This window comes from Heterocephalus glaber, unplaced genomic scaffold (genome assembly GCF_053883595.1).
Source record: "Heterocephalus glaber isolate CG9 unplaced genomic scaffold, H.glaber_assembly_v1.0 deba00001532, whole genome shotgun sequence".
NCBI classification, from domain to species: Eukaryota; Metazoa; Chordata; class Mammalia; order Rodentia; family Bathyergidae; genus Heterocephalus; species Heterocephalus glaber.
In genome coordinates, this window is record NW_028258330.1 from 9,347,394 (window position 1) to 9,370,164 (window position 22,771).

A 22,771-nucleotide genomic window follows, 5' to 3' on the forward strand; every position below is an offset into this window, starting at 1 on the left:
TATTTATTTTTTACATACTTTTCTGGGATATTTTTCTCAAAATCTTCTATTCATAAGTATGTTCTGCCTTTGCTATAAAAACATTGAACTTTGATGCATGCATTTCTTTGGTTACATAGTTCAAAACAGTTTTACTATGGGTTATAAAAAAACCCATTCTATTATGTAAAATATTATAATTGACATGTAAAGGAGAAAAATATGAGATACTGCATATTTTACCATGCTTTGTGATTCTAGGATAATACTATCTCAAAGGCAAAGATTCCATACATTTTTTTCTAGTCCTGGGGATTAAACCCAAGGGCTTTGTGATAAGTTACATTCCTAGCCCTTTTATTTTTTGAGACAAGGTCTCACAAAATCACTAAGTTGCCCTGGCTGGGCTTGAACTTGCTAGCCTTCTGCCTCAGCTTCCCAGAGTGCTGGCATTACAGGCATATGACACCATGCCTGGCTTCCACATATTCTTTATTTCAAATTTGAATTATTAAAACATTTCATACATGGGCCAGGGATTTAGCTCAGTGGTTCCACCGCTTGCCTCGCAAGCGGAAGGACACGAGTTCGACCCCTGGTACCAAAACAAAACAAAACAAAACATTTCATACATGAACTATAGTTATTAGCACTATGATACTATTGAAAAAATTAGTTTTAGTATCAACTAATGATCACTTTGATAATTTTAGGATTACCTGTGTGGGGTATTTCTTCAGATGTCAATGCCCTTTTTGTAGCAGGAGTGCAGAGAGTATCTAAGTTGCTTATTAGGGTTGATTTGCACTTTTGTTTGGAGTGCAATTTGAGCTAAAAGTAATAATTTCAGGCACTTTCAGGTCTCATAGAGTAATTAAGGGGAATCGCTTAATCTTTTTTCTCTTTTAATAATTTCTAATATAAAAAGCAAAAAGAGGAATATTTTTAAAATTGTTATTATGGAACCTAGTAATTTATCTAGAATAAAATATTCTTAACTCTTTCTATTCAAATCCCAGCTCCTATAATGCTTCCTTAAATGCCATAGCACAATGGTTCAGTTCAGAATGGACTCTTAAGAACAATCCAATTACAGACCTTGACCTTTAAAACCACCGAAAATGTCATGGATGTCATCACTATTTTGTAAATTCTCTTTTTTCTCACAGCATTTCTCTTTACTGCATTAAGATTTAATCATTCCATAATCCATCTCATTTTACCTCACTCTTAATTCAGAAAAAGACTGAACACTAAAAATTGCTGATTGTAAAGTTGTAAAATGACAATGGCCAAGTTTAAAGGAATAAGAGGGTGCTGACAATATTTTACTGCATATTTTACTGCATGACAGCCTCTAGCTAACACCTTTTGACTTCCTCTAGTGTCTTGGTATGCTTTAAGCAGCATAAACAAATGAAAATAAAGTGAAAGTTGAGCCCTCTAGTGAATTAATTCAAAATTACTCATTGTTATTTTTGTGCTAAAGAGAGGTGAAGTATGTCTGTGGTTTGGTTATTCGGAGCTAGTAAAAGCTCATAATTTTAGCTTTACTTGTTTTGTTTTGTTTTGAGACAGGGTCTTGCTTTGTAGTTCAGGCTGGGCCTGAACTCACTACATAGCCCGGGCTAGCCTCAAACTCGAGGCGATCTCCTGCCTCTGCCTCCCCAGGCTGGGATGGCATGAGTGTGCCACCACTCCCAGCAGGCTTTACTTTTTAGAGTGAACTCTTTAGCCCCCAGTTGAATAGAATTTTAACTTCCACACAATCCACTTCACGACTACATGGGCTCACATATTTTTCCAGGAGAATCTGATCAAAAAGTGTGCTAGGTTCCACACAAAATGATACAGTGTTGGTAAAAGTGTCATAAAGTACAAGCCCAACTGAATAGAACAGTATCTTTATTTTGTTATATAAAGGTCAGTGTATTTGTTTACTGTCAAAATTTCCACATAACTGAACCAGACTCTAAATTAAGCAGAATCAAAAATTGCCAAGATTTGCAAGAAAAATAAAAAAATTTAATCTTTGCTAGTGATGTCCTTAAAAAGAGCCAATTTAGCCATTTTAAATACACAGTACATTACAAGAATTAGAGGAGTACCAGGATTGCAGGTGCCTTCCATTTCTAATAACAGCCTTTATGGTTAACTTTCCTTAAAAGGCAACCTTTCAAACTAATGACAAATTTGCAGAATCATAGAAGGTTTTTTTCAGTATATGGATTAGTTTAGATAAGATATAAATTATGTAAGTTACACTTAAATCCATAAGTTAGAGCTATTATGCTTTTGGAATGGGAACTCTGCAGTTAATTTACTAATTTAAAAAGTGACATAGTTCTTTGCCCTTGAAATTGTAATTAAAAGTTTAAGAAATTTACTCATTTGCTAAGTTGATTGAATTGTCAGTTCTTTTTTTTTTTTTGGTACCTGGGATCGAACTCAGGTCCTTGTGCTTGCGCAGCAGGCGGCGAAACCACTGAACTAAATCCCAGCCCTATCAGTTCTTGATATATTTTGATTTGATTTTAAACATTTGTCAAAGTTTTGTGTCTTTCTCAGGAACTAGATGAAAAAATATAATGGTTTAATGATGGTAGATGGAAGTGGTAATAGTACTGGGTAGAAGAAAAATGGACAGAAAGGGAACAAGCCTGGAAAGTATTGCAATGGTTCAGCTAAGGATTGAGAGAGGCTCATTGCAGAAAGGCTCTGGAAGAAATGAATTTGAGAGACAGTACACCCCAATAAACCTATGAAAAGTTGAAAATATTACAAACTGAAAATAGATTTAATATACATCACCTACTGAAATTATAGTTTAGCAACACAACACTCCAAAGCAGGTTGATTGTTTAGGCTGGTGCTTACATGGCTGGCTGGGAGCCACAGCTGCCTGCCACTATTCAGCTTCCCAAGAAAGTATTGTAGCACATATTTCTGGCCAAGGAAAAGATCAAACTTCAAAATATACTTTCCACTGAATGCATATTGCTTTCACACCACCATAAAGCTGGAAAATCATAGGTCAAACCATTATAAGTTTGGAAACTCTCTCTGGACTTTACTATTTCTGTTCTCAGTTTGTGACTTCACCCTGATGTGCTGACTTCTTGGCTGGTTTCTGCACTTCTCTGAAAGGCCTTTTTGATCCATATCATGTTTCTGTTGGTAGACGAGTCTGGGGCTTCCTGTTCTGCCATCTCGCTCTGTGATCAAGCTTCCACTTTATAGTCAATAGATTTCTTACTTTGAAAATTTTGTATCAATTCTACTTTATTTTTTAAAGTATGAATAAAAAATACAAATTCAATTTTTAAAAGAATGAAGAAAAGTCTTTTATTTTCAATAGAGGAAAACACATAAAAATCAGTGATTTTTAATGCTATATTATTAAATTTTATTTTAAACTACAGTAAGAATCAGGCTATATTCATATATATAATTCACTCACTACTGTGACCTTTCCCAGATTCTTTCAATCTTAACAGAAGCAGTTTGTTATGGTATAAGAAATAAATTAACAATGCAAATTATTATGGATCAAATATTTAAAATGTTGTTTATCACTACAGATAAGAAAAATTGTGAAATAAATTGATTTGAGTTTCACTTTTTTCTTTTGCACTTTAGGCATTAGGATTTTTGTCTTCTTATGGAATAGGAATGGAGTATGATCAAGCCAAGGTAAAGTCAATTCTAATTTTTTTCTGGAACAAAACTGGTTCCCTTAAAAATGACAATGAATAGAACCTATTCTTCAAGTAAAGGGGCTTACTGTATTGTGGTGATTAAAAGCACCAACTCAACACAGAAATTTAGTATTCTTCTACTTCCAATTTCTTAAAATCTCTTATTTCAGATTCTTGTTTGAAGGTAGGTAATACCTATCATACTGGAATTTTAGGGCAATGAAATGCCCTAAAATGCCTTTTTCACAGAATCCACAGTCTGGTAACTCCCCAATAAGTGGCAGCTTTCTTAAGAGAACAGAGTAAAATTTGGAATTTATTTTGGAGTATTTTAATATTCATTGCTGGGCTATTATACTTCTGGTCTCTTTCCAAAAGAGTTACTACATCATAGTACAGTGATACATGCAATTCCATGTTTACTGCAGCACAACTCATAATAGCTAAATCTTGGAAGTGGTCTGTATGTCCATCAACAAATGAATGAATAAAGAAAATGTATTATTTGTATGGAACGGAGTACCACTCTGCCATAAAGAAGGATAAACCTGAGTCATTTGTGGTAAAATGGATACATCTTCAGACCGTAATGTTAAGTGAAATAAAGCAGACACATAAGCTTAACTATGACATGATAGCCAGGCATGGTGGTGCAAGCCTGTAATCCCAGCACTCTGGGGGCTGACACAGGAAGACTGCCATGGGTTCAAGGCCAGCTTGGGATACACAGTGAGTTCAAGGCCAGCTTGAACTATATAGTGAGACCCTGTCACAAAACAAAACAAATCACATGATTTTTCTTATATGAGAAACCAAAAATATAAATAAATTATAGAGCAAAATAGACAATAGGAAATGGAGATAGATTGTTTTGCAAAAGGGAAGGGTATCAAGAGATGGAGGGAGGGGGAGAGAGGAGAAAAGATGGAAAAGAGAGAATTAAGATGCGTTATGCACATGTACCAACTCCCAGTGATGAAAATCATCATTAAGTACTGCAAACAGGTACTAATAAAATAAAATATAATAAGATTCATTGATGGGGTAGAGGCAAAAAAAAGCAATAGTTGGCTTGACTTTCAAATCTAGATAACAAAAATAATTTTATATTTTTAAATTTTAGGCACTGATATATTATACCTTTGGAAGTGCTGGAGGAAGTATGATGTCCCAGATGATTTTGGTTTGTAAATTAAATAATCTTGCACCATAACAGATATATTATTTAAAAGCATTATCTGAATATTAAGAATATATATACTTACATTTTAGGGGTACAGATATTTTTCAGGAATCAACGTTCTACAGGATTGTGAAATTGCCCTAAATCACTACAAGAAAGTGGCAGATTATAGTAAGTCATCTTCATAATTTATTTTAATAAACAAACTTGGTGTTGGTAGTGGATATTCCAGTGAGAGAGTATTTGCCTAGCACATGCAAAACTCTGGGTTCAATCCTTAGCACTGTCAAAAATACAAACAGAAAAAAAAAGCCTTAACAATAAATTTTTTAAATCAATACTAGATGACATAAAGTTGTGGTAATATTAAGTCTCTATTTTTAAAATCTACTGTAATGCATTTCTTTTAGTACAATGTAGAGTTTCTGTTCATTATTTTTCAAAAAGTCTTAAATTATTATATTGATGTTTTATTTTTCTTACTATATATCCCAAACATTTCTATTTTACTTGTTCTTGCAATGTAGAACCAACAAAAATTAAGTACTTCCCATAAATCTAACATTTAAAATATGAGATAGTTTGTTAAATTTTCTAATGGAATGAATATAAGGTACATACCTTGGAAAGATCTATCACTGTACCTGAGAACAATCCAGGAGGTCATTATTCTATTGCCCTATTATTTGTCTACAAAACATAGAGCATAAGGCTAAAAAATGTTCCTAGGATCACTCCCAAAGTTGTGTGTAACATTTTATATTACATCACTGAAGCAGATTATATGATAGAGCTTTAAATAAAAGTCTTCCAAGAAGTGAATAAAGTCAACTTGTTTAATTTCTATAATCAGAATAAAACATAAACGTATACCTGTGGCACTAAAGGGATCTGAGAAAAGGAGGAAAAAAACCTACTTTTGAATTTAAGATGCCTCACAAGATCATTTAATATGCTTAAAGAATCTGGAATTACTATGTCTATATTTTAAATTGCAGTTTATTAGGAATATTCAAGCATATTTATTTTAGACTATCTATAAGAAATAACTAGGGAGCACTTATTCTTATGTTGTAGTCTCAGTCCTAGAAAAAGTCACTGATAAGGGGGTCAATTATCTGCTTCTAATACCTCTTTCCTTGAATCTCCTTGGCTAAGATATTGAGGACAGTCTACTAGATATGAATAATATCTATATGGTTTGCAAAGAACAACTAGGTTTCTTGCTCTTTTCTTAAAATTAAATAAACAAAAATCACAAATTTCTATCCTCTATGGATCTTCCCTCTCTGTTACTAGAACAAATTTCTGCAGATTTAAGTGGAATAAGCCTGAATGTTTCCTCTAAGTTGACCACTATCTCTTGCAGCCTGTATTTTCTAGTTATTCTCTGGCTTGTTTCTATTCACAGTTGCAGACAAATTGGAAAAAAATGAAGGCATTCCAGTGGGAAAAGTGAGACTAACTGAGAGACTTGAAAATTTGAGTTCTAACAGTGAGATCTTGGATTGGGACATATACCAATACTATAAATTTTTGGCAGAAAGAGGAGATGTTCAGATACAAGTAATGTATACAGATGTGATTGAATTATTAAAACGTGCAAGTTACAAGGGTTCTTGGTTCTTCGGGGAGCAAGAGTAACTAACAATGCTCCACCTTGAAAGGGAAAAGGAAGAGACATTCTCTTCTTTGCTCTCCTCCTGTTTTGCAGTTCCTTCAGCTTATTGGAGAGTGAGTTACCATAGTAATGGCAAGTTTTTTTAAAAAAATTTCTTCCTGAGACATTAATTTTTAAAATCTTGGACTTTAATTACAGAAAAAATGCAATATCTATTGCTGGGTTTAATACAGATAAACTCCTACAAGGATCCTAGGAGTGAGACAGCATTTGTGTGATCTTTGCAAGCCAAGTGTTAGAGCCCCTAGGTTCCTGTGCCTGGGTGTTGCTGTATATCAGCTGGTCGGCTTCCTGCCATTGAGGAAGCCATATACCCAATAGCAACTAATTACCCAATAAAATATATAGTCTGGAATGTTTCCCTGCTTCTTTCAAAACATGCCAACTGCCTCAAATTAAACCAACATGCTATAGTAAAATTATCAAGTAAATATTTTCTTTTCTTTAAGTTAATATTACTGCTAAAATCATTTTTAAAAATTATCATTGCTAGGTATCTCTTGGACAGTTACATCTGATTGGGAGGAAAGGTGTAGATCAGGATTACTATGTAAGTCAATCTCATCATTCAGTTATATGGGTGGGGAGGGTAGTGGTAAGGGAGGGTGGAGGGGCAGCAAAAAAGAAAGAGAGGGAGAGGTGAGGAGTTTCTAGGAAAAGTCCATGGTTATTTCCTTGGTCAGATCTGCTTCCTAGCTTCTGAGGAAGAAAAAAGTTCACCAGAGGGAGCACTTTCGTACCTGCCTTTATGTACAAATTGGAAGTGACTTCTGAGGAACAGTTAGGGAAGGCAGTGCCTTACACTCCAACAGAACCTAGCATCTTCCCTCCCTCACGCACCATGGGGCTGGGGTTAGGCCAGGCCCCTTCCCCAAAGACCTGCAGTAGAAGCTCCACCTGGGAGGTTCCTGCTAAAGTGCCTGAGGACCAAGTTCATCTCCACTCAGATCAGAGTGTAGACTGCTTTTAATAAAACTAAAAATACATTAAACATCTCTATGCATTTGAAAAACTCCTTTTAGTCATTTTGTTTAAACTTTCTTTATCCCAGTGAGCTTAGAGGATTAATTAACCACTAAAATTTATAGTAGAAGAAAAGAGCCAATAAACCTGACTTAGGAAGGGTCCTCCTTAGTAAGATGCCTGTGGCATGGGTTTTTGTCTAGATTCTGATTGCTATTTCCAGTCCTTAATCACCACAGACCTGGGGAAATAATGGATTCTTTTTTTAAAAAAAATTCTTTTATTGGTACATTTTAGGTATACAACACAATTACATTTCTCATTGGGAACTTGTACCTTTACATGATGCATTTTGGTTCTTATTTTTTCCCCATTCCTAGCCTCCTTTCCCTATTTACAAAGAACTTTATTTCCATTTTTTCCATTTCTCATCATTTTTCCTTTCCCTTCTTTCCTTTTCCCTGCCCCTCCCACTATCCCTACTGCTTTGGACCTTTTCTTCCTATTTTACATTATCGATTATTCATTCGAACCATTGGTACATTTTAGATATACAATATAACGACATTCATCATTGGAAATTTGCACCTTTACATAATCTCTCTTGGTTCTTATTTTTCACCCTTGCCCAGCCCTCCCTTCAACCCCTCCATCCCTCCCTATTTACAAAGATTTTGTTCCAATTTTTCCATTTTCTCATATTAATTCCATTCCCTTCTTTCCTTTCCGTTTCCCAGTCTCCAGTTGATGGGCATTTGGGCTGTTTCCAAGTTTTAGCTATCACAAACTGTGCTGCTATGAACATGGGTGCACATATATCACTGTGGTATGATTCTTTTAATTCTTTGGGGAAGATCTCCAGCAGTGGAATAGCTGGGTCAAATGGGACTTCCAGTCCTAGTTCTTTGAGGTATCTCCATACTGATTTCCACAGTGCTTGCACCAGTCTACACTCCCACCAGCAGTGGAGCAGGGTTCCTCTTTCCCCAGAGCCCTGTCAGCATTTGTTATTGGTTGATTTCGTGATAGCAGCCATTCTTTCTGGAGTGAGGTGGAATCTCAGCGTTGTTTTCATCTGCATCTCTCAAATGACCAGTGATGTTGAACATTTTTTCATGTATTTATTTGCTATTTCTACTTCTTTGTCTGAGAAATGTCTGTTCATTTCAGATGCCCATTTATGGATCAGGTCTTTAAATTTGGGAGGTCTTTTTAAAAGATGATTTTATAGCTCTTATCATTTTATAGTAGGCATTCATTTATTGTTTCAAACTCTATTTAAACATAATCCCAATGGCTAATGATAGTGTCACAGGAAATATGAAATATGAAATATTATATCTCCCAACCTGTTAACTGCATGATACACCTAGTTCTTGTTCTCTAGAAATCGAAGAATAAGTTCTAGGAACAATGGAGGTTAAAAGTGGGAAGATATTTATTGATAGGAAAGGTCCTGAAGGGCAGGAGGGATCCCAAGTGGGTAGCCAAGGACCCCATTTTACAGAAAAGTTTTATAGAGTAAAACCCACATGGGTACAATGTGGGCCACAGCTATAAACATCCAATAAGGTTATGAGTATAGTCACTTAGGTAATGGTGGTACAATTGGAAAGTAAGTCACATAGTAAGTGTGGATGGAAAGAACAAGGATTCTCCTAGGAGGTGGTGGATCCAGAGGTCTCTGGTCACCCCCAGGGTGGCTGATGCCTATCTATACTTCACTAAGCCCAGTTCTTTGAAGAAGTATGTGGGTCTGGTCATCTTGTCTCCATCTTGAGGCCTGGTTTTCAGCCGATGTGCAGCTGTAGTATGTTTTACATTTGTCCTAGCCCTCTCAAAGACTTAGCCCTATCTGACTGCCTATAGTATTTTTACCTAGCTCATCTATCTATAATAATAGAAATTATCCTTTTATAAAGATGTTACAGGGCGGGGGATTTAGCTCAGTGGTTTCGCAGCCTGCTGCGCATGTGCAAGGACCCGAGTTCGATCCCCGGTACCAAAACAAACAAACAAAAAAAGAATATAAAGATGTTACATAAAAGAACAATGTTGTTACTTTCCATTTGTATCTTGTATTCTTATTTCATGAGTATGCTTTTTGTACTATATTTTGTATTTTATATGAGGTACAATAAACATCAGGTAAATGCCAAAGTTAATTTCATGAGATGTGATTAAAAAAAGGTAGCAATTTAAATAAGCATATGCATCTCAACTGAAGGTTTTCCGACTTTTTTAACCTAGTCATAAGCAAAGTTTTAGCTGCTTTGATGGAAAATTCTGAATTCATATTATAATTCTAATGTCAGATTTCAGCCTGCAGTGAGTTTCTCATGTTAATCACAGGATGCATAACTGGGAAGAATTTCTCATTTTGTGTAAACATGAACTTTGACTAGGTGTCAAGGCATTCAAATCTTAGCTGTAAGAATGACACAGTAGTCTTTGTACAGTATAATAAAACTCCACAAAATCATGTACTTCCAGTGAGGCCCAGCACACCAGACAGTTGCTGGTGAGGGTGAGGATGAAGTACAAGCCCAGGGCCACACTGAAGGATTTCAGAACTACAGTGGGAGCAGCCAAGCAGCTCAGGCATTCTAGCAGGCTTATTCATAGAATTTTTTAATATGTGTTTAACAAACAAGAAGCTGAGGTTTTAGGAATAAAGTAAATTGCTACAAGCCTCACAGCTTAGAAGTAAGGTGTTTTTAAGAAGTGGAATGTGAGCTCAGGCCTTCAATATTCAAAACTCATGCTCTCTCTGTTAAATTTTACTTCATTTTGATTCTGCTCCTCCCAAAAAGTACACCCTTTAAAAATCATTTTTACCATTTATTAAGCAAGAAGGAAGAAGGACATGATCACTCACCTTCTCTTCAACTTTCTGACTATAGATTGGGCCTCCTGCTTCCCATCCAGACATCCATCCAGACATTCAAGAAGGCCAGTTTAACTCCTGAACAATCCCAATGGCCCAGGGAGTCTCTGGGGGCAAGTATAGACTGATCTCTTCTGTTGCCTTCAGCCTAAAGAACCTGAACTTGATGGAAAGCTACAGTCAAAAATCTCTAAACCTAAGACTGATTGGCTTATGTATCATTTAACTTAGTCTGTGTAGCAAACAACTACCAAATTTAGGTGGCTTTAAACAACAATTTATTTAATTCTTGATTTTTCCAGGCCAGCAATTTTGGCTAGGCTCAGCTGAGCAATTCTGGTCTGAGCCAGGCTCAGCTGATCTTAGCTAGGCTTACTCATGCATCTGTAATTAGTGGAGTGCTAGCCAGAGTTAGCTGGTTTATGATGACTTTATCGATGACAGCTAGGATGATCATGGCCACTCTCCATAAGGTTTCATCTTCCAGCCAACTGGTCCTAGAATTTCACACAGCATTGAAAGGTTCTAAAAACAAAAAAGCATAAATCTCTTAAGGCCTCAGCTGAGAATTCACAGGTCACTTCTGCCACAATCTTTTGGCCAAAGTGACAAGGCCAGCAAGATAAAATTGTTAGGGAAATGGACTTCTCTCCAGGGGCAGAGTATTGCCTCTCAAAGGATCTGCCTCTCACAGTGGCAGACTATTGTGGTCATTTTTGTAACTTAGCATAACTTAAAGTTGCACCAGAATCAACTTGGAATGGGAGGGGAAACCCACAGAGGAGAGGCAAGATAAAAGGATAAACCTGATTTCTGAAAAGCTGTTACTACAGCACATCCCATGCCTGGCTTTTCATCCTTCAAACTGCACATCCTCAGAGGTGATTTTCTTGACCAACTCTATTCTTCAGTCACTTATTTATCACACTGACTTTATTTTCCTCATAGAATTATATATTTCCTCATATATTATAATGATATATTTCCTTGTATATTTTACTGTTCTTCATTATTATCTAAGTCCCCAGAGTGGAATATATGTTCTTTTCTCTCCTGCTAACCACTGTGCATCCTATATTCATAATAATGCCTGGTACACATGAGGTACTCAGTAAATATTTATTGAATGAATGAATGCTAGCATGCTAAATATTGTATGTTGCTCTTCAGCCTAAAAAACCACCACTTGAACCAGTATTCAGTTTCATTACACCAAAGAAATTATTAGGATAAAGCTCTTACAAAATGTGATGCCTCAATTTATTGTCAAACAAAATAATATCAAAATACCTGGAAATAAGCCCTTTGCTTTTTTTCCCTCTTTTCATTGTTCAGTTGAATTAATGTCTCATGAATTGTCCTTTTAGGCAGCATTTTCACCCTTCTTATCAAATTCTTATTATTGAAAAGTATTGTATATGCAAGTCTTGATTACACTACCGTGAATTTTTCAAGGTATAAATTTTAATGTCATTTGCATTCCTAAATATATATACACTCAGAATGAATTAGATGAGGAAAGCAAGGTGTTTGGGTGCATATTATTAAAGTGGATAAAGCGTACTTAAGCTTGGCAGAGGAATAATATTAGATATAAAATAATATCAAAGATAAAACCAATTGCTTTATCTAACTTGTCACCCATCTTTTTAAAAAAGGAGCTAACATAATCCCTTCTCAGGATGCTTTACAGAACATGGGATAGGAAAAGTGTTCATAAATGTTTTAAAACAATACATATTCTTGGCATTTCATTCAAGGGGTAATATTATAAATTGATTAAACTAGGAATTTTCTTAGGGAAAATGAAAAGTCATACTCATTTTTAAAAAAAGAGACATGAGGCCCCCAGCACCAAGGAGGAGTCTTCTGAGCCACTGTACCACTATCCCCAGTGCCAAGGAGCAGAGATGGCCCCAGTGCCGAGAAGGTGAGCTTCTCAGGCACCAACAGCACACAACTCCCCCCACCACTGTTGAAATAAGAAGACATGTAAACAAGTCTCAAAACCAGACTACCAGGCTCCCAGCACAGAGGAGGAGGCTTCTGGGCCACCATAGCACTGCTCCCAGTGCAAAAGAGATTAGCCATGTGGTTTCCAACAGCACCCCCACACACACATCAGAATGAGAAGACAGGAAAAAAAGCCTCATAACCAGCCTTCCAGATCACCTAGAGCAACCCCAAAGGGAAATGAGATGGAACACTGATACTGAACGACCTAGACTCCCTGAACTGGCAACAAAAGAGGATCTGGAAAAAATGAAATCAGAACTAATTTCTCAGGTAACAGCAGAGATTGTGCCCATAGCACAAGACATGATTAATAAATCTAGGGAGGAACTGAGGAACATGATGGAATGCCAACATTGCAAACAAATGGAATCCATAAAACAGATGCAAACAGATTTCTAGGACACTAAAAACTCCATTGAAAGTCTATGCAGCAGAATGAGCCAATAGGGCAGAATTTCAGATATAGAAGATAAGATTGCAATTAGTGATCAAGAAAAGAAAAATTTCTTTAAAATTGTAAGGGACCATGAGAAATCTATCAAGCAGCTGCTAGACAAGGCAAAAAAGAATTATATAAGACTGATCAGAGTCAATGAAGAAACAGGAGAGAGTACAGATGACATAAAAAACTTTTCACAGAAATGATGGCAGAAAACTTCCCAAGCAGAGGAAAAGAACTTTACATACAGATAAGTGAGGCATATAGGACACCAACTAGCATTAATCAAAAAACAAAAAACTACACATAAGCATATAATTGTTAAGATTCGAGAAACCCAACAGAACAAAATTCTACAAGCAGTCAGAGAAAAGAAACAAATCACATACAAAGGAAAGTCCATCACAACAACAGCAGACTTCTCAATGCAAACCCTCAAGTCAAGAAGAGCTTGGAGTGATCTATTCCAATCCCTAAAGGAAAACAGCCTCCAACCCAGACTGATGTACCCTGCAAAACTATCTTTCAAAATTGTTGCAGAAATAAGATACTTTCATGACAAAGTGCACCTTAGAAACTTCATGAATACCAAACCAGCACTCCAAAAATTTTACACAATATCCTAGGAAAAGACAATGAGGTTCACAACTGCAGGAAGCCCAGCAGAATGAATCCATTGGGCACGACAAGATTTAAATGGAAAAAGGGAGAATCCAACAAACAGAAAAAGTCATGACAATGATAAGTCAATACGTTTCAGTTATAACCATCAATGTTAATGGCCTCAATTCACCAATCAAAAGAAATAGACTGGCAGAATGGGTCAAGAAGCAAAATCCAACAATATGCTGCATACAAGAAGCACAATCCAAAAACAAACTCATAGACTGAAAGTAAAAGGATGGAAAACAATACTACATGTGACAGGAACCTGAAAAAAGGAGGTGTAGCTATCTTCTTTGCAGATCAAGTGAATTTCAAACCAACACTGATTAAGAGAGACAAAGAAGAACAATACATCCTTCTAAAGGGAGTAATTCAACAGGAAGAGATGACGATCATAAGTATCTATGCACCAAACAGTACTGCGCCCAACTATTTAAAACAAATACTAACAGACATGAAAAATCATTAAAGCACTAATACAATAGTATGGGGAGACCTCAATACCCTACTGCCACAAACTGATAGATCAACTAGACAAAAAGCAAGCAATGAAATGCCAGAACTCAATGAAACTCTTGAACAAATGAACTTAACAAATGTTTACAGAGTCACCTGTATATTAACAGTACATAGTACAATGAAATTGGAGATCAATAGCATAAGATAGCACAAAAATTTCATAAACATATGAAAATTGAACAACACACTTCTGAATAACAAATGGGTAACAGACAAAATTAAAGAAGAAATCAGACAGTTCCTTCAAGTAAATGACAATGACAACACAACATATAGGCATCTATGGGACACAATGAAAGCAGTCTTATGAGAGAAATTCATAGCAGTGAATACTCATATTAGGAAAACAAAGTGAGCCCAATTAACCTGATGCTCAACCTCAAGCTTCTAGAAAAAGAAGAGCAGGACAAACCCAAAGCTCATACAAGGGAGAAAATTATAAAGATCAGAGCAGAAATCAATGCAATGGAGACTGAGAGGATGATACAAAAAAATCAATGAAGCCAAGAATTGGTTCTTCAAAAGAATAAACAAAATTGGCACACCCTTAGCCAACCTTATCAGAAAAAGGAAAGAAAAGGCCCAAATCCATGCAATTAAGAATGAAAAGGGTCAGTTACAATGGACCCAGCAGAAATCCAGAGGATCATCTACTTAGAGAGCCTATATGCCAATAAGACTGAAAACACAGAACAAATGGACAGATTCCTAGATATGTGCAAATTACCGAAGTTGAATGAAGAAGACCTAAACATTCTAAACAGCCCACTATCAATCAATGAAATGGAAAACATAATTAAAAACTTACCACAAAGAAAAGCCTGGGTGTACTGATGGCTTCCCCCCTGAATTCTACAAGACATGTAAAGAGGAACTACTGTCACTACTGTTTAAAAATAGTCAGTGACATTGAAAGGGAAGCAATACTCCCGAATTCATTCCTGGAAGCAAGCATCACCTTGATCCCCAAAGCAGAGAAAGACCCAACTGAAAAAGAGAACTATAGGCCAATCTCACTAATGAACATACATGCAAAAATCCTTAATAAGATACTGCCAAATAGAATGCAGAAGATCATCAAGAAGATCATACACCTTGATCAAGTGGGATTCATCCCAGGGATGCAGGGATTGTTCAACATACGCAAATAAATCAATGTAATACACTATATCAATAGAGCCAAGGACAAAAACCATATGATCATCTCAATAGAGGCAGAAAAAGCATTTGACAAACTCCAACACACATTTATGATAAACACTCGACAAAAATTTGGAATAGATGGTCTCTACCTCAATCTGATAAAAGCCATCTATGAAAAACCAACAGCCAATATCATACTAAATGGTCAAAAGCTGAAATCCTTCATACTAAAATCAGGAACAAGACAAGGATGTCCACTATCACCACTTCTGTTCAGTATAGTTTTGGAATCATTTGCCACAGCAATTACACAAGAGAAAGAGTTAAAAGGAATAAAGATAGGAAATGAAGAAGTCAGATTGTCGTTATTTGCAGATGACATGATACTTTACATAGAAGACCCCAAGAACTCCACCAAAAGTCTTCTAGACATAATAACCAAATTCAACAAAGTAGCTGGATACAAGGTCAACACACAAAAATCAATAGCTTTCCTCTACATGAACAACAAACTCACTCAGAGAGAAATACAGCAAACAATTACTTTCACAATAGCATCCAAAAAACTGAAATATCTAGGAATCAACCTAACAAAAGAAATCAAAGACCTCTTCTCTGAAAACTATAGCACTTTGAAAAAAGAAATTGAAGAGGATATCAGAAAATGGAAAGACATCCCTTGCTCCTGGGTAGGAAGGATCAACGTAATGAAAATGGCCATACTTCCAAAACTGATATATAGATTCAATGCAATCCCAATTGAACTCCCAGTAGCATACTTCCTGGACCTTGAGAAAACAATCCAAAAATTCATTTGGAATAAGAAGAGACCCAGAATAGCAAAAGCAATTCTAGGTAACAGAGACATGGCAGGGGTAATCACAACCCCAACTTGAAACTAGACTACAAAGCTACTGTGATAAAAACAGCATGGTACTGGCAAAGAAACAGACCTGAGGACCAGTGGAACTGATTAAAAGATGCAGAAACAACTCCAGATACACTCAGCCACCTCACCTCATCTTTGACAAAGGAGCCAAACACCCTCACTGGAGGAAAGATAGCCTCTTTAATAAATGGTGCTGGAAAAATTGGGTTTCAACTTGCCAAAGATTAAAACTAGACCTATATCTCTCACTATGCATTCAACTAAAATTGAAATGGATTAAAGATTTAAATATTAAAATAGAAACAGTGAACCAGCTGGAGCAGAGATCAGGTAGAACTCTTGAAGAGATTGGTGTAGGAAAAGATTTTATGAACAAAACCTCAATGAACTAGCACAAACAATCAATAAGTGGGATCTCTTCTTCCTAAAAAGCTTCTGCCCAGCAAGAGAAACCACCAGCAGTCTGAAGAGACAACCCACAATGTGGGAAAAAATTTTCACCAGCTGTTCCTCAGAGAAAGGTTTACTATCTAGAATCTATAAAGAACTTAAAAAAATCAGACCTCCCAAATTTAAAGACCCAATCCAAAAATGGCCATCTGAAATGAACAGACATTTCTCACACAAAGAAGTAGAAATAGCAAATAAACATATGAAAAAATGTTCAACATCACTGGTCATTCAAGATTTTCAAATGAAAACAATGCTGAGATTCCACCTCACCCCAGAAAAAATGGCTGCTATCATGAAATCAACCAATAACAAATACTGGCAGGGCCATGGGGAAAGAGGAACACTGTTCCACTGCTGGTGGGGGTGTAGACTGGTGCAACCACTGTGGAAATCCGTATGGAGATACCTCAAAGAACTAGGACTGGAAGTTCCATTTGACCCAGCTTTTCCCCTACTGGGTATCTTCCCCAAAGAATTAAAAGAATCATACCACAGTGATACATGTGCACCCATGTTCATAGCAGCACAGTTTGTAATATCTAAAACTGGGACACAGCTCAAATGCCCATCAACTGGTGACTGGATAAAGAAAATGTGGTTTTTTAATAAAATGGAGTACTACTCAGCCATAAAAAAACGAGAAATTAGAGACTTTTATTGCTAAATGGATGCACATTGAGGCGATCCTCTTAAGTGAAATATATAGGACACACATGTGTAAATACCAAATAGTTTCTCTAGTGTGAGAAACTGAAAGTGTAAATAAGGACTAAAAGGTATAATAGATAATGTGAAATAGGAAGCAAAGGGGCAAAGGGGAAGGGGGAGTGGGAGGGGTAGAGGAAAGGAAAGAAGGGAATGAAATTAATATGAGAAAATGAACAAATGGAAACAAAGTCTTTGTAAATAGGGAGGACGGGAGGGGTTGAAGGGAGGGCAGGGAAAGGGGGTAAAAATAAGAACCAAGGCAGATTATGTAAAGATGCAAATTTCCAATGATAAATGTCATTATATTGTATACCTAAAATGTACCAATAAAATTAATTTAAAAAAGAAAGAGACATGCATTCAAACAATAAAATTTCAATTAACATTTGCTGGGACATACTATCATCCTAAGATGACATCAATTGTAAGACACCATTATTTTGTGTTCTGTTGAGAAAGAAAGAAAACGGCCAATATAAATTATAATATTCCACTGACAGTAAGAAGTGTGCTGATTACACTGCAGTAACTGGAGATATACATATTAGGATCAATGAAATGTGATGCCAGGTGCTCAGTAAATATAGGAAAGGAGGAAGGAAGGAAGGAAGGGAGGAAGAGAGAGAGAGAGAGAGAGAAAGAAAGAAAGAAAGAAAAGAAGGATTGAAGGAAAGAAAGGAGAGAGAAAGAAAGAAAAAGAAAGAAAGAAAGGAGAGAGAAAGAAAGAAAGAAGAAAGAAAGAAAGAAAAGAAAGAATGAAGGAGAGAAAAGAATTGAAGGAAGGAAGGGAGGAAGGAAGGAAAGAAGGCTGTTCTAAATTCTTAGAAAGCAAAACTTTAAACTGGGATTAGTGGCACAGACCTGTAATCCCAGCACTCAGGAGCCTGAGGCACAAGGATCTCTGTTAGTTTGAGGCCAGCCTGGGCTACATAGTGAGTTCAAGGCCAGCCTGAACTGTATAGTGAGACCCTGTCTCAAAAAAGAAAAAACTTAGATTGGCATATATATATATATATATATATATATATATATATATATATATATCTCCATCAAAGTAACTTGCATAGTACTTTCACATGATGTTTAAAATATTTTTATACAATTGAAATAATAGCATTAGGGGCAGGTAAATTTTTAAAAAACAAACAGAATTGGACTGCCATGTAAGCTGGGAGAGTAGAACAATGTGAGAGAGAGACTTGATTTTTTTTGGTCCTTATTGGATCATGATATTCAAGAGCAGGGAAAATTTCAGGAGTTTTATTTGCTTCTGGAAAATAGATTATTTTGTTTTAATAGTTCAAATCTTTTTCCCCAGAGTGAAACTTTTTTCAGAACTCTCTGTTGCAAGATAATCAAGAACCAAATTATTATACTAGACTTTGAAAATGATTTCATAGAATCATATTTGTGCTAGAAAGTTCCATGAAGATCAAAGTCTAGCTCCCTTGTTTCAGAAATTCATAAACATTTATTCATTCACTAATTTTTGAAATGGTCTCCGAGTGCTTAACATGGTAGACACTATGCTAAATACAGAGGATACAACACTGGGGCACAAAAAATAAGCAATTAAATTAGTGGATGTGGATAGGGACAGACAGACTGGGTGCCCTGAGTGCACAGAGGAGAATATGAATGATTCTGGGGATAATGTGATTTGCATAAATTACACACTTACGTGGGGACATACTTAGGTCTGACTCATAGGTATTCATAATAAATGCTTTAGTTTTGATGGTAACTGTCTCTAATTTTGCAAGTCATATACTTAGATTATTCCAGACATTTTGTTGTCAAGATTCCCTAATGCTCATAAATATCCAATAGCTTCTATTTTCTGCCAAACAACATAAAAGTTCTTAGCTGATATTCAAGGATAATTTCCCCTCTTACTTTTACAAGTCTTAGCTTTTGAATATTCTATTTTGGCCATACTTAAGTGATAACTATTTGCTGCACATACCTTAGACATTCCCATCTCTGTTCCCTTGCTTGTGGTATTCCCTAACCTGCAATGACCTATATGTGGGTCATCTCCATCTTCTGTGAGGGCTCTGTCATTTTAACCTTCCTCTTTATAATGTGGAGGCAGAATGCCAAGTACATGAGAATTGTATTCAGGCAGTTTATGGGACTCAAGGACTAGCTGCATGACTCTGAGTGTCATTAAATAAGATCATATATTAATAAAACATTCTTTATAATGATAGTGTGAAGATTAGGAAAGAAAAGGCTTGTAAGCACTTATCAGAAAACTGAGTATAACTTCTATTGTTTTGTTATGTTATGCTCTTCTAATGCTTTTTGGCAATCCTTTCATCCCATCTATCACCTACACCCTTATTACTTTTAATATGTATTTCTTCTCAGCACCACTGCTATGGAGAAAATGTAGGGATGACATTTTTATTCACCTATGAGTCACCTATAATACTGTATTGGTTAGTTTTTCTGTTGTTCCATATACCTGGTACCCACAACTTGAAGGAGGAAGTGGTTTCTTTTGCTCATGGTTTCAGGGGATTCAATCCATAGCAAGCTAGCTCCAAGGCAGGAACAACATGGTAGAGGGGCCTCGCAGAGAAATGCTACTCATCTCTTGTTGGTGAGGAGAATAGTGCCAAAAAAGAAGGGGACCGGATATAGGTCCCAAGATTATGCCTTGATCCACCCAGACAGGTTCACAAATGCGTTTTACTAATCCTTACATGGTTCCTAAGCCAATCAAGTTGACAATTAAGCCTAATCACAGTCCACCCCTTGTCAACTTGACAACCATATATATCTCTTTAAACTACTTAATATCCAAATAAGTAAGTTTGAAATTCCACTTAAAATGACACAATTCTTTTTCATAAAATGAAAAATGCACTCATGCCTTCCAAATGTCTCAAAGAGTCCAGCATTTCTCTAAAACGTAAGTTACGGACTCCTCTAAGACTTGAGGCAAACTCTTAGCTGTGAATTTCTGTAAAATTCAAAAAGCAAGTTACTTAATCCCAAGACACAAAGGCACAGGGTAAACATTCCTTTTCCAAAAAGGAGAAATTAAGGGATAGAAAAGAATTGGACCAAAATAAGATTAAAGCTCAACAGGTTTTAAGTACTGTATCTCCACATTTGGCATTAGTGCAGATGGTGCTGAGATGTGTAACTTGGGAAGTCCCAGACTTATGGCATTGATGGTTGCAGCCTACATAATCTCTTCTTTGGCTGGTTCCACTTGCAGCCTGCAGCTTTCCTTAGTAGGTGCACATTCCTGGCATCTTCATCAGCTGTCCACTACACATTCAGCTTCATTCCCACAGCTTTATGCATCATCCTCTCAGGAGCACATTGCCTGGCCTCTAAGAACTTTGTCTGAAATCTGGATAGAAGCCTCCATGACCCTACAACTCTTGCATTCTGCATGGCTGAATAACCTGAATCATGTGAATGACACCATTGTCTGCTGCCCACTCAAGCAGCAGCCAGGCCCACTTGAACCATGACTCCAGTGGTCTTGGAATGCTCTAATGGCTGAGCATGATGAAATGAATCCTGGACAACCAAGTCCCTAGGTGGTTCTTTTGAAGCTAGGGGCTCAGGGACTCTGTTCTCCAATAAAGGCTTATAATTTTGCACCCTTGAGCCTATGATGGTGGTGGTGGTAGTGGTATCTTGCTAATTCCTGAGATACCCTCAAGACATCTTTCTTCTTGTCCTGGTTCAAAGTACTTGATATTTTTTTTGTCTCAAATCGAACTCAGGACTTTAGGCTTGTGAGGTAGGCAGCAGCACCACTGAGCTAAATCCCTGGGCCCTGTACTTGGTATTTTTTTAATGGCACTAATCTCTTCATCAACCAAAATTCCTTTGGCCTCACACATGGTTCTTTAGGGGTAAAAATATGTTTTTCAAATTTTGTTCTGCTTTTTGCTCTTTTTTCACTATAAATCTGGCTAAAAGCAGCCAGCAGTATCCATGCCATACCCAAAAAGTTGAACTTCCATGTTTTTTTTCATGGTTTGAAACTTTCTATACCAGATCAATTTGTTCATAGCTTTTAAATTCAAGATTCTACAAAGTCTTAGGACATGGACTAAAACTCTAAATATTGACAAGTCCTTTGCAAAATGTAACATGTATGGCCTCTTGTTCATTTCCCAATATGAAATCTCATGAGCCTGTCTATTACTACCTACATTCCTATTGGAATTCTGATCTTCTGATCTCTTACTTGAATCACCCATCAAGCTCTTACAACATTTTAGGGCTTCTCTAGCCCACATCTCCAAACCTTTCCAAACTCCTCCCAAAAACCAGTTCAAAGACCACTGAACCACATAGTCAGGTGTAGTCAAAGCAACAACCTCACTTCTCTGGTACCAATATATATATGTATATTTTTTTTTCCCAGTCTTTAGGTTTATGGTTGAAATAGCACTTAGAATAGTGCCTTGAACAAAGTGTGCATTTTGTAGATATTTTTGAATGCATATTGAATGAATAAACAAGTTTGGTTCAAAAAGCCATTTTGTGGAATTTATTTGTGACTGGCATTAACACTGTTCTTTTTCTCTCCAGAAAGCATTATACTACTTTTTTAAAGGCAGCAAAAGCGGGGAGTGCAAATGCCATGGCATTTATAGGAAAGGTACACGCTTCAAATTGATCAATATTTTTTATTTCTTAAAAATCTAAGAAATGGGCTGGGGATGTAGATAACTGATAAAGTGTTTGCATGGTGGATAGAAAGCCCAGGGAAGGAAGGAAGGAAGGGAAAGAAAGAGAAGAGAGAAAAAAGAAAAGAGAGGAGAAAGGGAAAAGCAGAAAGCAAAGGAGAGGGAGGGAGGAAAGGAGAGAAGAGGAGGGAGGGGAGGGAGAAAGGAAGAAGGAAGGAAAGAAGGAAGGAAGGAAGGGAGGGAGGGAGGGAGGGAAATGAATTATACCAGCAAACTGAATTCAGTGTAGGGTGACAAGATTGGAAGTCTCTTTCATGGAAGCAGGTGAAAGGGCATTTGGCTGCCACTGAGGCTGGTATTCTTGAGGTGACAGGTTGGGAATGAGCCCTGTACAACATGCTTTAATGTGAGGCATCAAAAACAGCCTTAAAAATGTACTGCCACGCTCCTCTGTTGAGTGTCTATGAGCCCCTGAGCTCCCCACAATCCCAGCAGGTAACAGAAGATCCAAGTGCCTTGAAGACTGGTACAGTCCTCAAACCAATCAGGCACCTCTTTCCTCCTCCCTTGGAATGAGAACTAGCTCTACACTGACCAAGGCCCACGCTTACCCCACATCTGATAGGAGGTCCCCTATGATTGCTGAGCACCCTTGTAGAGGATTCCTCTAAAGAAAGATGTTCTTTCTCCTTCGAAGACTACTCCCTCCCCACTCTCTCCTCTCTCCTTTGGCTCCCTGCAATCAATTTGTTTCAGTAACCATGGAGATTAGTGCCCTTCTGGAAGTGCCACATATAGTAATTTAGATTCGAGAAACAGGAGAAAACCCAAATAGCGTCCATTTCTTTGCTCTTCTGCAAAGTCAGTTCAGAATATATGT

At 36.8% G+C, this 22,771-nt stretch overlaps 1 protein-coding gene across 1 annotated transcript in view; it reads left to right on the forward strand.

Moving 5' to 3' along the window:
• Sel1l2 (SEL1L2 adaptor subunit of SYVN1 ubiquitin ligase) overlaps nucleotides 1-22,771 on the forward strand; it is a 130,146-nt gene that overhangs the window by 78,059 nt on the left and 29,316 nt on the right. The window contains 7 exon segments of the mRNA XM_087188648.1: nucleotides 3,619-3,672; nucleotides 4,801-4,860; nucleotides 4,950-5,031; nucleotides 6,272-6,426; nucleotides 7,035-7,091; nucleotides 21,794-21,808; nucleotides 21,810-21,863. Coding sequence (XP_087044774.1) covers nucleotides 3,619-3,672; nucleotides 4,801-4,860; nucleotides 4,950-5,031; nucleotides 6,272-6,426; nucleotides 7,035-7,091; nucleotides 21,794-21,808; nucleotides 21,810-21,863 — 477 coding nt within the window.